Source organism: Phallusia mammillata, chromosome 3 (assembly GCF_965637545.1).
Source record: "Phallusia mammillata chromosome 3, kaPhaMamm4.hap1.1, whole genome shotgun sequence".
Classification (NCBI taxonomy): domain Eukaryota; kingdom Metazoa; phylum Chordata; class Ascidiacea; order Phlebobranchia; family Ascidiidae; genus Phallusia; species Phallusia mammillata.
In genome coordinates, this window is record NC_137254.1 from 25,839,277 (window position 1) to 25,855,534 (window position 16,258).

At 37.0% G+C, this 16,258-nt stretch overlaps 3 protein-coding genes across 6 annotated transcripts in view; 2 read left to right on the top strand and 1 right to left on the bottom strand.

Moving 5' to 3' along the window:
- LOC145217612 (uncharacterized protein CXorf58-like) overlaps nt 1-2,958 on the bottom strand; it is a 6,188-nt gene extending 3,230 nt beyond the window's left edge. Inside the window, exons 1-4 of the mRNA XM_080084903.1 lie at nt 2,763-2,958; nt 2,424-2,523; nt 2,104-2,304; nt 1,785-1,916 (exon numbers count right to left, since the gene is read on the bottom strand). Of these exons, the coding sequence (XP_079941029.1) occupies nt 1,785-1,916; nt 2,104-2,304; nt 2,424-2,523; nt 2,763-2,815 (486 nt within the window). The 5' untranslated portion in view covers nt 2,816-2,958. The remainder of the gene's footprint in view (nt 1-1,784; nt 1,917-2,103; nt 2,305-2,423; nt 2,524-2,762) is intronic.
- Nucleotides 2,959-3,344: 386 nt separating this feature from the next.
- LOC145218402 (protein PRRC1-like) lies at nt 3,345-5,288 on the top strand. Its single transcript, XM_080085812.1, has one exon. It carries the CDS (start codon nt 3,924-3,926, stop codon nt 4,767-4,769), a length of 846 nt encoding a protein of 281 aa, XP_079941938.1. The 5' UTR covers nt 3,345-3,923; the 3' UTR covers nt 4,770-5,288.
- Nucleotides 5,269-16,086, top strand: LOC145218400 (RNA-binding protein FXR1-like). 4 transcript variants are annotated; one of them, XM_080085809.1, is made up of 15 exons: nt 5,269-5,397; nt 5,467-5,519; nt 5,675-5,780; nt 7,168-7,388; nt 7,946-8,159; nt 8,693-8,942; nt 9,283-9,482; nt 9,993-10,170; nt 10,801-10,891; nt 11,998-12,137; nt 12,431-12,562; nt 13,266-13,370; nt 13,773-13,841; nt 14,044-14,096; nt 14,323-16,086. In XM_080085809.1, exons 1-15 carry the CDS (start codon nt 5,347-5,349, stop codon nt 14,434-14,436), a joined length of 1,977 nt encoding a protein of 658 aa, XP_079941935.1. In that variant the 5' UTR covers nt 5,269-5,346; the 3' UTR covers nt 14,437-16,086. The 4 variants fall into 4 exon arrangements, with proteins under 4 accessions (XP_079941935.1, XP_079941934.1, XP_079941936.1 ...); XM_080085808.1 differs by having other exon boundaries at nt 5,272-5,397; nt 14,302-16,086; XM_080085810.1 differs by lacking the exon at nt 13,773-13,841 and having other exon boundaries at nt 5,272-5,397; nt 14,302-16,086.
- Nucleotides 16,087-16,258: the final 172 nt, after the last annotated feature.

The following is a 16,258-nucleotide window of genomic DNA, read 5'->3' on the forward strand; positions in this document are numbered from 1 at the left end:
AAGGTTGTTTGTTACAAGATTTTTCGGAAAGTGGGACCTAATACATTTCTGCTGCAGTCTTTCCAAGCTGGTATTATAGAGCTCGTCATTTTCACTAATGATGTCGTCAATAAACCTTTTAAAAATTAGTGCTTGTTTTTTAAAAGGTTTATTGACGACATCATTTGGGTTGCAAGCGGGCCTGCTTCAAACCGACAAATACAAGCCGCGCTGACTATGGGGCTAGAGAAATACAATCTGAGGCTGACGTTTCGCAGCCTGTGCACGGCAAAGAAAGATGAGCAGGTGGAATTTCTGGACGTAATGCATATCTGTTTTCCCCAAAATCCTTTCGGTTTTATTTTGACTGATTTTGTGAAGCCAACTGCAATCAATCGGCTTTTTTTACACGGAACGTCACATCATCCGCTTAACATATTCAAGTCAATTGTTGTTGGGGAGGCGAGGAGATTGCGAAGACTGAACGAAAATGACGAGCTCTATAATACCAGCTTGGAAAGACTGCAGCAGAAATGTATTCGGTCCCACTTTCCGAAAAATCTTGTAACAAACAACCTTAAAATTGCCAAAACCTGGACTTGGGACATGACAAAGGCAACCAAGTCACAAACAAACAATACCACAAGACTTGTTTGGCCAACTGTTTTCCCATAGGTCCCTAAAGATGTCAGGAAAGGAAAGAAACCTGCAACCCAATGCGTGCGTGGTTCACAAACGGCCAGCTACACTTGGACGAATATTAATCAACTACAGGCGCATTGCGTTTGAAGATAGAGACTCGAATACAGCAGGGAGGTCCCATCCATGTAATCACTGCGGCCTTTGTGGGCATTGTGGGCATTACAGCAAGTTTAAATCAATGGTGCCCGATACCATGCACCACAATCAACACATCCGCTGGTGAAGTACGTCTCATACAAAACCTCAGTTGTCGCGACTACGGCATTTATGTAGCTAATTGCAATGAATGCAATGCTTGCTATGTTGGCCAGACCAAGAACCCGTTTTCTGTACGATGGCGCGGACACAGAGTGACTTGGAAAACATTTAATTACACAGAAAAGAATGACAAAGCAGCATTACTGCGACATTACGCAAGCAAACACATTAATATTTTGAAAAGGAAACCCGACATCGCAACTTGTTATTGCATTACCTTTGTGGAAAGCCCTAAAAAAGAAAATTTAGACATGTGCGAGGCCAAATGGCAAAGGATATCAGACGCCAAAATAAATATTCAAGAAATGGTCCTGCCTCGAGTACGGTAAAAACTCCCTCGGCACTCACCGCTGTTGTTATCTCCCTGCATGCGCGTACCTGTTCTACCTTTTGCGTCTTATCTTTATTTTTTCTCGCTCGATCCGGTGCCCGCAGTTGTGCTTGTTTTGTTTTGTTTTGGTTTGAGGTTGGTTCAGTTAGCTTTGGCAATTAGTACTAGCATCCCCTGTGTTTCTTTGTTACACTGTTTTACTGCTTTTAGTTTATTTTATTCATTTTAGCGTGTTTGTTTTAGCACTCATTTTTATCGATTTGTATTTCGATTACAGGAACTGATGATGCCACACAGGCGAAATATATATTCCTTTATTAAACCGACTGATTCTGTTTTACCAAGGATTTTATCGTCCATGGGTTTTACTCTACTCTAGTTAAAAAGGCAAACAGTGATCGTCAGGTTAAGCCATGCTGTTGATGGTTTTGATCTATTACTAAAGTTGTTATTTTGATCAAATTAACTTAGATTATGAAAAAACTGGTAACAGACATGTTTTGAGGACTTGTACCTGCATGTAATCTTTGACTGTTGTGACATCAACTTCATCAGTTATTTTGTCTTTTTCATACTGACAGGCATCAACTATCATTTGATCATAAAACTTTCTGTGACCCATTAACCTACACGCATCAGCAGCAGCCTGTAAAAGTTTTCAAATGAATTAACAGTTTTACAAAACATGCAGACAACAATTGCCCAAATTACCCAAAAAAATTTTAGACTTTCAATATAAAGTATGTCAATATAAATTCACATGCCAGTTTTGTTCAATTTCACAAGCTAGTAGCTACACAGAATAATGTTATTTTCAATATGCACCAACTTACATTTGAAGCCGGTCTGATGATCTTTTTTCCGCTGATATATTTTGTGCCATTGCTTACCAAATAAATTTTGAACAAAATGACTGGTGGAAACTCCATGCCAGCAAATCGAAATCGAACCTTTGCATTGATACTGGGATCATTTAGGAGCTCAGCCTCCTTAGGACTAATTTTTCGAAGAATGTCATATGTCCATGATTGTTCCTGTATTCAAGTGTTTGAAAAAGATTTGCCAAAACAATTTTATGTTTTTGTTTTTAAAAATGGGACAAGCTATAATAAAGTGGTTTATTATTGAACAAGTTACAAATATATAGGCTTACCGCAGCCCTCACTGCATGTTTTAACAAAATAAACATTTGTCGATCTCTGTACGATAGATAAGCTCTTTCAATCATGGTTGCAGCAAGAATCCTTCTCATCCTTTACAAATAATTGTAATTTACAATAAGTTGCCAAATCAATAGTCATACAAACTAAATTAGGATAAAATTGTTACTTGTTGTCAACAATACATTTACATTTCAAATACCAAGGAAAGAACATGGTGCAAAATATCGGATATTGATTTGCACACATGTCAAATATAAACACAGTGGCATTTTTTGAAAGATAGTGATTCTTTATCTCACAGTCACACGAATTATTAAAAAAATACTTACTGATAATCCGAGTTCGGGTTTTGCATTTCATATTGTGCTTCGTTATTCTCCATCTTTTTGCTGAACAATGGTACAACCAAATTGACAACAACGCTTTGTCAATTATTCATAGATTACGATGTTTGGAAATTAAATTTGTCTTACTAAAAACTGACAAAACGGTTTAGTGCAGTAAACAACCAGTGACATTATAAATGAACTTGAAATGAACAATATGAAGATAAATATATGTTTCCATGGTGACATAAAAATCATACAAGTTTAAAATAATTTTTAAAATATATGTTTATTATCGCGAAATTAAAAACAATGTTGGAGGTAAATAACTTGTTGTAATTTGATGTATTCTTGCTAGACAAATAAAATTTAGGTTTTCTGCATAATAAATGTCAAAAATACAAATTAAAATATTTTAATTTTTAATTTATTTATTTTCGTTTTATCATAGTCTTTTACATATATTATGCATACTTCTAATAAGCTTTATTGTCTTGGGTTTTTGATCTCATTAGTTTGAAAACATCAAAATTGAATTTTGCACGTGTATGTTCTCGAGTAGAGGAAAAATTGTGACAAAACTGAAGTATCTAAAAACGTTTCTCTCTCGTTGCATTCAATTGATTTTCCAGGATACCGCTGTCGTGTGTTTGTGTAGTGTCGGTTTGGCCGCGTGGTTAAGGTTGGTTTAGTTTTAACATTTCTAATAACCTACAGATTTATTTTACCTTTTGTACCATGCGCTCAATTATACTAATAACCTACAGATTTATTTTACCTTTTGTACCATGTGCTCAATTATAGCGCAACTGTTTTAGAACGTGTTGATCTGTTTTTATAATGAAACTTAAGCGGACAAAATATTGTAAAATTTAGTAATGCATTGGTGTGTTTTGTTTTTGTTAATCTTTTTGTTTTACAACTAATGGTTTAGGATATTTGCACTTTTGAAATAAACTGAAGTGTGTTAATTTAAAATTGATAAGTTCTAATTAGAAAATTCAGTTCAGTGGTAAAACATCAGTATTTTGAAAACTCACTAACTGACAGATGCATATTATGTTTGCGTTACTGGTATTATCCAAAAATTGTCACTGACAAGATTATTATGTTTTTATCAATATAGATATGTTCTGTTATAAAATTTGTTAAATTATTTGCGATATGATGGAACCTGTTGCACCAAGTGTAGTAGAACCACAGCAGCCTGCAACACCTGCTGAAAATGGAAATCCTGTCCCAGAAGTTGCACCAGCAGAATCAGTTGAAACTGAAAAACCAGAGGGCCATGGATCGGTCTGGAACTGGATTAAGTCTGCATCCAACAACCAATTTGTGCAAAAGGTCATGGAGAGGACAAAAACTGGAGTAGACCGCATGATTACCACTCTTGATCCCGGCATGACTCCATTCATTCGCGATGGTGGTGACATTTGTGTTGTTGTGGCCTCAGATAAGGAAGTCAAGTGGGGACCTATTCGGGATGCTTTCCAAAAAACATTTGGTGCTGCTACAATAATGGGTATCGCTGCCCAGCCTAAAATTGCCCCACAGCCTGTTGGTTATTCAGCAGGGCTAAAGGGTGCTCAAGAGCGCATTGCCTTTCTACGCAAGTCAGGCGCTGTTGATAAGAACCAGGTTTGTGTTGCTGTTGAAAACTTCATTGTAGAACAGCTAACTGATCGGTGGTTTGATGTGGGCTGTCTATTACTGCAAGACCCAGAGAATGAAATTACACTTGAATTGTTCACAATGGCAGTTCCAGTTGAAAATGATGTTGTAACTGAAGCTCAAGCTGCCACATCGAGTACTTATGATCTAAGGTGGTCTGGTTTAGCTGTGACTGTTGGTGAAACCATTCAAAAGAAGTTACCATGGGTAAATCCATCAGACTGGCATCGAGCACTCACAGGCACATCACGTCGAGACATTATTTATTCTACTGCTATATGCTTGGCTGAGCTGTACAAAAGGCGACTGCCTGAGAAGAGTATTGAACAAGATGTTTAAGGCTTTGAAACTTAATTAGAGCAGAATTAGCTTTTTGTTTGTAACATTCCAGAATGGTATGTAACTGCAAATGTTCAAACAGATTAGCAGTATGAGAAGCTTGTGTTTATTACTGCCTTTGAGCTTGGCTGTAGGTGGCTTTGTGTGTTAGTACAGATTATATAATATTATTGCCATGTTAATAATTGTGCAATCATAAAAAAGTTTTTTAAGGGGCAGGTGGCTACACTTTTTCACTTTTGATAGATTTTGACAAAACTATATGTAGCATTTTTTGGTTGGTTTGTTTTGCAGTGTTTTGTTTGTAAAAGCAAATGTACTTCTCCTAAAAATGATGGTTTACTGGCATTAATTTGTATGTTCCCTATTGCCTGTTTTTTTGTGTATACTTTGTCTACGATAATTTACACCCCTGCCTTGTCTTTAGTTATGGTGCTTTTTCTGTTGGTTGTATCTATTTCTGTACACATTTAAACACATGTTTATATGGTTAGTTTCAATATATATGTGCAATCCTAGGACTGTTTCTGCTCAGTAGGACACGGAAATCTTATACCTGCCTTGCAACATTTAAACCATGGATCAAAGAATAATTGAAGTGCGTGGTTCGAACACTGCCTTCTATAAGGTATGTTTTTATTGTTTTTATATTAGATTGTATCAATACATATTCATATAAAATGATGTTGCTTTGCAGGCCTATTTGAAAGATGTCTTACCAGATGGAGTCACTGTGACTTTTGAAAACAAGTAAGTTATGTTACCTAACGAGTACAAATGAAAGAAACTTTTTCATCTATAACAGCAATTATATATTTTTAAAACAGGAAAAAATGATAATGTTCGCTTGATTCTTGACGGTTTATCAGTACATATATTTGTTTTTGAAAATGCTTTGTTTTTAGCTGGCAAGCTGAAAGAAAGATTAGTCTTGCAGAAGCAAGATTTGCACCCACACCTGAAGAATCTGATATTGGTGATGATGACCTTGTTGAAGGACAAGAAATTGAGGTCAGTATAGAGAAAATGTCGCTTAAACCAGTGCTTCTCAAACTTTCTTGTTTTGCAACCCTATTTTAAAAAAAATTTCTATGTGACCCCTTGATGGGTATAGCCTATACACATGAATGATGTCTAAACAATAAAGTTACACACATACTATATATCATTTATTGTGACAATGACATATTCACGCCTGATGTTTCATGACCCCAAAATCATATTTTGAGACCCCATTTGGGTCGCGACCCACAGTTTGAGAAGCGTAGACTTAAACTATGCTTTTTATTTGAAACTACATTGTACAACCACACCTGTTGACTAACAATTTTCAAATACAAGTATTTTATTATAACTGTAGGTTTAGGAATTTCAATACAGGCAAAAAACCAACATGCCACTCTAATTGGGTGATGGGGAACTTATCACTTGGTCTGACCTATTCATAGTAAAATGTGTCAGTTGCTTTACATAATGCAGCTGTTTGAAATCAGCTGTGTGATTAACTGTGCTAATGTCCTTGTCTGGCATATCAATTCTAAACCAATCTATAGCACTTATAGCTTTAATTGAACGGAATAACTGATATGTTTTAATGCTATCTATGATGTTATGTTTTTTTGGGTTTAAACAATATTGAGGTTTTCTGGTCTATATAACCACTAAGCCATGATTTTTGGCTTGCAACTGACCACAATATGCATATACCTTGCCATTTATTAGCATATTAGCTTATAAATTAACTATTTTTGTTGTTGTTATTGACGCAAAGGGAACAGTTTTAATTAAGTGTTTTTGCTCAGAGGTAAACAGACCCTTCCAGACATTTAGTCATATACAAAAATATTTCTGTGATTAGACTGTCTGTCTCTAGAGATTGGGTAGATTGGGCAACTGTCAAGATGTAAGCATCCCATTAGTAACATTAACCTGCTTAAGTCAGGTCTTTAAAATAACATTACTGAGATCAAAACAGCATTACCCAATAATGAACATTTATTTGTTTACATGTTTAATTTTGAATATATACTTAGTATAAAAACTATAAAAAAGCTTTAGAGAAGTCTTAAATTAAACCCCTATAAGGTATAAAATTATTGGTTTAATCCATGATTAATCAAGAAAAAGCTTGCATTTTATGGACATCTTGATCCAATTCTTTTCTTCCAAATTATCATGTCAATTGTTTACATTTGTAAAGTTATAAAGAAAACAGTTTATTAGAACCCCCTTTAAGCAATTATCTTTTAAGGCTCATAATGTGTCAAAAGTCTATTTTTAAAGTACATTTGCACATTTTCTGCAACAAACAGTCTTATGGCTGCTTACATGGGTGTTTTATTACCATAAAAAGCATTGGGAACATCTCAGTAAAGTATCACTTTAATTTTGCTCTTAGGTTCACACACGAGCTAATGAGATTGAACCATGTGGATGGTGGCTTGCCAAAGTAAAAATGAGCAAAGGTGAATTTCATGTGATCGAGTACCAATCATGCAAGCCCAAACACACAGAAATCGTAACCAGAGACAGACTCCGTAACGTCAACACTCAACCACTTCTTAGTGTTTCTCCAATACTCAAAGTCTCGCTGCCTGTACCAGAAGATCTACAAGACTTGTAAGTCTCTGTTTGCATCTGCTCTTGTGGTGTTTTGGTAGGAATTGAAATTCTATGATGAATTATTGATAACACTACTTGACTGCATTTTGATTCAATGTAAATGGTTTTTGTTCTCAAGTCTGTTGTAAAAGTCAAACCATGTTTAAATTGTTTTTATCTTTTTTGTTATGAGTAGTTTAATTTGAAAATGTAATGCGAAATATAACTAGACACTTGCAAAATGTGACAACTGTAACAGCTGTTAGTAAACCAGTAAACCGTTGTTAAACTGGATTGAATAAAACTGGATCTTTGCCAAATTAGGACACAATTTGAGATATATATACATACAAATGATTTGTAATGTGGTAAGCCTTTAACCGACATCGGTTAACCTGGATCTTCACCTAATCTAGACAATTTTTTTGGGTACAAACAGGTCTTGCTTATAGAAGGTTTACTGTATTTCTGTGTAAAAATAATTCTAGACAAACTGTAAAACTGCATCAGTAATTTGCTCCTTACATTTTCTTGAGTAAGTTGTACAAATTCCAAAAGTATGCCTTTATCTTTAGCTGTGCCAAATACATTGATGCTCACAAGGAGTTTGAGAAGAGCACTGGTTCTATTTTGGTGAGGTACAATGCTGAGTCAAAAAGTCTAGACATCCTTGTTCCCAATGAATCAGCAAAAACACGAGCTTCCATTGTATCTGACTTACACTTCAGAAGTCTCCGTACAAAACTCTCCATGCTGCAGAAAGTGGAAGAGGCAGCTAAACAACTAGAGGTATTTGTTGGTTGGACTTTTATCTGGGAACAATTTTATACTGTTTTTGCCACAGTATTACCAATTCCAGATTCAACAAAACTATAAAATAATGGAAACAGTGTAGAAATTGTCTCTATGTGTTGAGAAATTTGTGTATGTTATGCGATACTTACTCATTTTATGAACTAATTAAGGTCTTTTATTGACTCATTAAGGTGTACAGACTTAAGGTAAACAAAAAACTTGGTTAGAAATTGCAATCTGACATTTTTTCATGTAGTTTCCAAATGTCAAGAATTACGAAAACTCCAGTTGTTTCTGCTTTAACTATTTGCACAACAGAACACAGTTCATTTGTTCCATGATGTAAACTTTGTTTTTATAATTTAAACTATGCCATGTTTACTTTTTGCTCAGATAAATGTGCAGTTATACAAACTGTATTCATTTTTGGTGCAGTCAATACATCAGCCCATTGTTGGTGGCCATTTAAGTTTGATATAAAGCGCTGCATATTTATGTCATTTATCACTTTTAATGTTGTTATCCAGGTTAGCCAACAAAAAGCCACATCATGCACTGAGCACTTTCATGTCGCTGACGATCTTATTGGGCTTGCGATTGGTACCAATGGAACAAACATCATAGCGGCGCGCCGTGTTCCTGGGGTTATTGATATTATACTGGATGAGGAAACACACAACTTTACTGTGTATGGTGAAACCAAGGATGCAGTCTTAAAAGCACGAGAAATTTTGGAATTTATGGAAACTGAAGTTCTAGTGCCTCGGCCATTTGTGGGTAAGAAACGCAAACTTGCTTTTTTTGTATTTCCGAAAATTTAGCAATCTGATCCCTATGACTACATTCATTTTCTTCCTGGTCACATTATATATATTAATCTGTGCTTAATCATTAAAATTGGATATTAACCTTATCTCTGTGTTTTGGTGGCATGATTCAAATCTGTCAAAGACAGTTACTATATTTTGTCACTGCAGGCTTCACGCTGCCAAGCTCCATGTCAATTTTAGTTTTTGCTTCATTTTTAATTCTCTCACTATCGTTTCATGCTTTTTAGGCAGTTGATTTTCCAATGTAAATAGCTTTTACACAATTACTACATGAAACACATTTACAGGCAAAGTAATTGGAAAGAAGGGTGTCACAATTCAAGAAATGATTGACAAATCAGGTGTTCTGCGAGTTCGTGTGATCGGTGATGATGAAAATGAACCTACAAATCGAACTGACGGCCTCGTGCCATTTCGCTTTGTTGGGACAAGAGAAAATATTCATAATGCACAGGCTCTGCTTAACTACCATGTGGCCTACCTTAAGGTAATATATGTTTGTTTTTCTAATCACAGTCTTGTATTTAAAATTAAACATATGTGAGCACCACTGGGCAGAATTGGTCTATTGACGACTCTTGTAATTTATCGCAAAGTTAGGGTCATCAAGTCTTCTGCCTCTTTTCTGATATAAATTGCCTCTTTTTATATTGGTCATTTGACTAGCCAAGATGCCTATGTTAAAAGCCATAATAAGGCACTACTCTGGCTAAGCATGGTTATATATTATGAGTTTAATATTGTCAACCAGACTAATAACTTAATTTCAGCTATTACTGCCAGGCATGATTTCAAATTTATAGAGCTCTTCTGGCAATTGTTTTTTATTCCGACGTTTAGGCATCCTATACAGGTCGCCTTTATCAGGGTAAATAACATTGAATGCAATGTAGTAATTGTTTGAGACTAAAAATATGCTGCCTTGAACATGCTGCACAACGTCCAATGTTGACATACAAAAAAATTGGTGTAAAACAAATTTTTCAATTCTTATCAGGATTTGGATAACATCAGACTGGAACAAATTAACCTGAACCAGAAAATCAAACAACTTGGCACAGGCACACATGGCCCTGGCTCTGGCCTGCCACCTCGTGGTGATGATGGCGAACCTCGCAGACACCAACGTCCCAATCGAAGATATAACGATGAAAGAAGAAACCGCTCAGACCGTGGTAAGTAATCGTGTTGTGATTACAATGGAAAGTCTGCTTGGAAAATGACATTACCTACCAATACCCAATTACTTTTGTGTTGGGACTCATGTGTTACAAAATTTTCAGAAAACTTTTAAATGCCTGTTGGAAACATATGGCCTGCCTTGTAATTTTATAACTGTGAATTGCTCTTAACGAAATGACTGTTCACGTTTTAACGCAAAAACATTAATCATTTTGCCAGTAGCTGCGATGCGAGTATGGTGGTTGTGGTATAAATTCAATTTTCGGAATCTAAAATCTTATTCAAAAATCGGCAATTACAAAAATGTATATTTGTGTTGTTTAAGAAGTGTATCTAATAACCAAGACATGCCTGCATATGCATTAAGGCAGTGGTAAAACATTCCCATTCCTCCCCAATAGACTATGTAGTAGATGCTAAACCACATAAACACTATTAAAAATTGGGTCTTTTATCAACTTTACAAGTTAAATTCCCAGAGCTAATGTGTCCAATTACAAACCACAAGTTTAAATTAAGTAAAATTCCTCCCCTCAAGTTTTAAAATTTCTTCCCATTTGGGAACCGCTGCATTAAAGTATACAAATCCTCAATATTGACCAACTTTTTTCACAACTTTTCAGAAGGCGGAACCGCGTCGGAATTATCCAACGTTTCTGATACTGGGTCCGAGACTGGAGACTCGATGGCAGAGGGGAAACCCCTAACTCGCAGGTAAACTTTCGCTCGTCACGTGACTTGTGTGCCACACCGCCCTAAGATTTGCCGAGTTTCGGGCGTCGTTCGTTGTGATGATGTTTGTAGACATAGGCATAGCAAACCTATGTTTAAACTTCATCTCTACGCCAGTGATTCCCAACCTTTTTCGATGATTTCTCTCACCAACTCAAAACATTTTCATTCCTGCCTTATTACTACAACTGAACCTATGGCTAAACCATACAAAGATAATTTAAAATTGGATCTGTGAGCAACTTCACAGATCATAAACCACACGGCTTAAATGTATTTTTACAAACCACATAAATTTCCCCCTCAAGTTTTGTAATTCCTCCCCCAGGAACCACTGCTCTCGGCTAAGCAATCTCTCATACGTCAACAGTAGCCCATGGTGTGTTTCCAAATGGTTACACTAATCCACATTAATGCTATTAATGTGCGAACGATGCGCTTTGGACTACGTATTTTTTTGTTCTCCCATAAATCTGATACCAAATACTAGGGATGTACTAGGGATCTGTTTGGTCGAGCACCAGAGCATCTCACTTTAATGCTCGGTGCTCGGCCGAGCACGCTCGGTGCATTATGACGTCACAAAAAATCCCCTTTCTACGTTTTAGCTCTACAAGGTTTCTTACGTCACCGGCGGTGTTTTATTGAGCTGTACATGCCCATAAAGAACGCGTTTCCCACCATTTAATGCATTTGAAAAATTATTCGTTTTTGTTCAAAGACACCCTTTAGAACACTAGTTACGTATGTTAGCGGGGCATGGATATGCAAATTTAACGCTCGGGTCACTTTGTGCAACTGCTCGGCCGAGCACCGAGCATCAAAAACAGCGATGCTCGGTACCGAGTACTCGGGTTCTGGCTCGGCTCGGCTCGGCTCGGCTCGGCTCGGCTCGGCTCGGCTCGGCTCGGCTCGGCTCGGCTCGGCCCATCCCTACCAAATACCCTCTGTGATTTATGACCACTAATGGTCGAAGTCTAATTTAAAATGAAATAAAACGCTGGCTATCCTTGCTTAACTTTTTTGGCATTCAAGCCTGTTTTGCCCGTAAATGTTACAGTTTGAAAAAACATGACACGTTTTTTTAGGGAGTACGGACCTGGGGCAGACCCCAGATACAATCGTGGACGGGGTGGTTACCGAGGAAGGGGTAACTACCGTGGGGGTGGTAGGGGAAATTCCCAAACGGGGTACCAAGAGAGACAGCACCCGAATATGAAAAATACCAGTAAGTAAAAGCAACATTGCCAAAAAGAGATGTTGTAATTCAATATTGCCATAAAATACAAAACCAATTTCAACGTAGAACATTCACAACTTTTAATGATGTTTTTAAATCAGTTTAATTTTACGTCCGTGTATTCCACTATTTCTATATTCTGTTCCCAATTAACTAAGACCCTACTGTATATATGTTTTCCCATTTGTGTAGTTTGTACCAGCTTCAGGCTAGTTTGTTTGAAAGTTAAAACCTCTAGGCAACTTTTTATCGCTTACATATATCTTGCATTTGTCTTTTAGTTCTGGCCGATCCCAACCGAAACCCATACGACCTTCTGTCTAACGACGACGAGGGAGGATCACGTGAAGATTCGCCCCAGGGCGCCCCTAACGGTCGATTTGAGAAAGGGGATCGCCCGCATGGTGGGGATGGTGAGTATTTATGGTTGGGTTTGGCCTACACCTACAATCAACGTGTATTCCAATTTTTTGTATCTCATTTTTATCAGCTTGTTGATTTAAACTGTTATATGTTTAAGTTGCCTAAATTTATTCTTTGTGTCTCTCAATTGCCCGCTTAGTCTCCATCTAATTTCCTTGTTGCAAACGCACCCTTGTGGTTAACGGCACCGACTTTTAGAACCACCTCTTCCCCGACCTTCGTATGCTACCTATTAGTGGCCACAATAAAAATAAATATACAAATCTGGTTAATCGTTGAAAATGGTGACAGGTGGCAGCAGAAATATCTTTGTTGAAACTTGTTACTCACAGCACTTGTAAATGCTTTTACATATTATGTGATTGGCACTAAAGATATTAACGATTTAGCTACAATTGTTTCAATTTAGTTATGTACAGTCAACCGCGGTCAAACCGGTTAATCCGGATCTTCGCCTAATCCGGACAAAACTGGATTTGTAATGTCATAAGTTTTAAGCAATCGACATCGGTTAATCCGGATAAATGTTTGCCCCAAACAGGTCAGGATTAACCGACGTTTACTGTATTAGGTATAGCTTCAGTCCATTATATTGCCCTGTATATATTTTTTGCATTGTTTGCATATGGCTAGTTACATAGAAAATGCCCAAAGTCCGCCATTGTTTCAAATTGTCACCAATTTTCTCAACAGGTGGTTATCGTGGAAATCGGGGACGCAGAGGCCGTGGTGGAAACAGAGGTGGCGGATACCATAACAATCATAATCAACAAAACCCTAATGGCGGTGAAATGCCAAGTAAGTATTGCCTATGAGTTCTTACCTACATATATGTAATGATGAGGAAGCTTATAAATCAACTGTGGTTGTTGGGGATTGTAAATAAAACGATCCTTAGTTTTATTATTTTTTTATTAGGTAGTAGACATTTAGTTGCAGTCTGTTTTGTTTTATTTTATTACCCTAAGTAGATTTTAATTGGAGTAAGAATGGTTTAGATAAGGCTAGCAGGTGCCTAATTTGCAAAAACCAGAATATTTCGAATCGAAAACACGTTACGCGAAAAGTTTTGGAAAACCTTGAAGACCATTTTTAGGATTATTTTTTTCTGTTTTCCTTTAAATTCTTGAGTTTCTTCTGTGCCAATAAACTGCTTTCGAGGCATTTTTTTTCTGAATTTCTTTTCTCCTTTCCTCTCAGATCTAGATTCGGATTTTCCTCCATTAATTGATTGGGCAGATTCTGTTGAGTCAGCAAATGACTTTATTGGTACGTCGCATGAGTCAGCGTTTTTTCGGGCGAAATAGTTTTTACCATTTTGGAATGCAAAAACGCTGGTTTTCTGACAATATTGTTCGACATAAAATCGTGTATTCTGTTTTTGACTTCAGTTCCAGTCCTTTCAACAATTGCTCGAATTTGGTGTTATAAATTGTGGCTTTTGCATAATTTTTCTGTTTTTGTTTTGCAGATAGAGGTCCGATAAAGCAAGGCAAGAAATCACCGGACAATGACCAGAAACCGGTAAGTTGGTGCAAACTGTAAAGTTTCGCTGGGTATTGGATCAGTCTTTTCCGTTTTTGTTGCAAAATGATTCAATGACCTTGATTTTGAAAAAAAACACAGCAGAATCATAAAAAATGTCTTAAAATAGGCTCTAATTACATACATAAAATTTAGTCATTGCTTAAACATTTTGTCCTTGGGTGTCTGCATTAACCTGTAAAAGTTTACTCAAACTACCATGCAGAACGGGGACAAAAAGCCGACGCAAGATGATGCTAAAGAGCAGCGGCCTCCGCGCAAAACAGGCCCCATTTCCAACACGAAGAAACCAGTGGCTGAAGTAAACGGCGTGGCGTGAACGCAACCCTTTGCTGATCCGATTTCGCCTTACCATCCGGCCGTTCTTGTATTTATTTCCCAAACCTTGATTTGATTGCTTCTTCTTTGATTTACGCCTTATTGGTGTGTTCAAAACTTTCTGAAATATTCTCCACAAAATGGGCAAGTTTGGCCTTTTACTCAACTTGCAGTACCCTGGTATTTAAGAATGGGTTTATGATTAGGTCATTGTTCAGGAAATGGCTTGACATTATCCATACACATCTAGTGTGCTGCATGAATAGCATGTTCTTTTTGCCGTCGGTGGCGTTTACTGTATTGAATAGGATTTCATCCTAACACCACATGTTACTGTGTATTCTGTCTTGCATGTTTACCGATTGACCCAGTTTCCAAATGATACTTGATTTCTACTAACTTCACTACATAATACAAGCCTGTGTGCCCACTGGCATTAGGCTTTCAAAATATTTGATGTAGAAATAAGGTTTGAAATTTTGACCCCTTTTCTGATTGGTCGATTTTTGGGTGTTGTGACCCCAGCGCAGCTGAAGAGGGGTGGAATTCCCCGAAACCAAGTCCTGTCCATGGGTCACTCACCCCTAGTAGCCAGTTTGCTTGTCAGAAGAAATAGTGTTTAAGAGTTCCCAATTGTTTGTACATTTAGTGGTTATCTACAAACACAACGCTGAAGCATTAATTTGTTTGTATTAGTTCGTATTGTGTGCCTTTGAATGCTACGAATTTTGTTGGAACTGGATTGCTCTTTGTGCATAACCCCCCACCTTATTTACCTGCGTTTTCGCATAGTTTAAAAGCGCTACCAATGCTAGTGTTTGTGCAAAACACCACATGCACTACCTAAGGACATCATTAGTTTGCCCAAAAATTTGCAAATATACCCAGCAAATCCGTAGTTTCAACAAGCATTGGACTTTCCGCTCGAACAATACATCTTGAAACTGAATATTTTCTTCTAAACCTTCACATCTAAGTTTCTTACTAAACCTAATATGCGACATTATTCTATATTTGTTTGTGTTTGGAACAAGCAATTGATAAATTGGGGTTTAATTTTGCATGTACTTGTCTTGGAATATAACTTGGGCCCTAAACTCATCACACAACACATTTCTGTTACCAGAATGTGTTCAGAAGTTATCCACTCTCAAGCGTTTGCGTTTATACTGTGTTGTGTCTTTCTATTTTAACCTTCTAGCCAATAGACTCTAATCGATGTCTATGGGTATACAACACTTCAACAGAAAGACTTAAAAGCCCATGTACCTTGCGATTGGTGCTGATCTTTTGCTAACGGCCTGTACAAGACACTTTGTTTGCCTGTCACTGTGCACTTTTATGAATAATTACGCATGTCGTCGATAAGATATCCCTCCGTAACGCACAACATCCACAAAAATAAATATTGCTGTGTCCCTAAAGATCCAACAAAGATTGTAGTAGTTGTAGATTTTTCTGTGTCACCTTTTAGTGACATTTTGTAAATGTAACTACGGTGCTCCAAAAGGGTTCCGCTTTTTTTCAACGTTTCAGTGAGTTCATTTTGCGGCAACGGTATTGTTCTTGGTATTGTTCGCGTTTTTTTCATGTTCGTTCTCTTCGTTTGCTTATATGCATGCCTTGCAAATATACAATGAAATGCATTGCACTGTTGTCTAAGAGTAGAGTTTAAAGCAGATATGGAGAGGCGAACCCTTTTGGTATTGAAGGTCATGCAACAATTTATTGGCCTGTGGTACACATTAGGTATGTTTTTGTCATGTATACTGATTAGGTAGCAGTATATCATACATTTTTTTAAAGAACATATTCATACGAGC

Excerpts from the sequence above, each read along its gene's own strand:
- LOC145218400 (XM_080085808.1), top strand. The coding sequence starts at position 5,347 with ATGGATCAAAGAATAATTGAAGTGCGTGGTTCGAACACTGCCTTCTAT. Across the intron at positions 12,138-12,430 it reads CCCGAATATGAAAAATACCA|TTCTGGCCGATCCCAACCGA; the intron begins GTAAGTAAAAGC and ends TTTGTCTTTTAG. Across the intron at positions 14,097-14,301 it reads CGGACAATGACCAGAAACCG|TTTACTCAAACTACCATGCA; the intron begins GTAAGTTGGTGC and ends AACCTGTAAAAG.
- LOC145218402 (XM_080085812.1), top strand. The coding sequence starts at position 3,924 with ATGATGGAACCTGTTGCACCAAGTGTAGTAGAACCACAGCAGCCTGCA.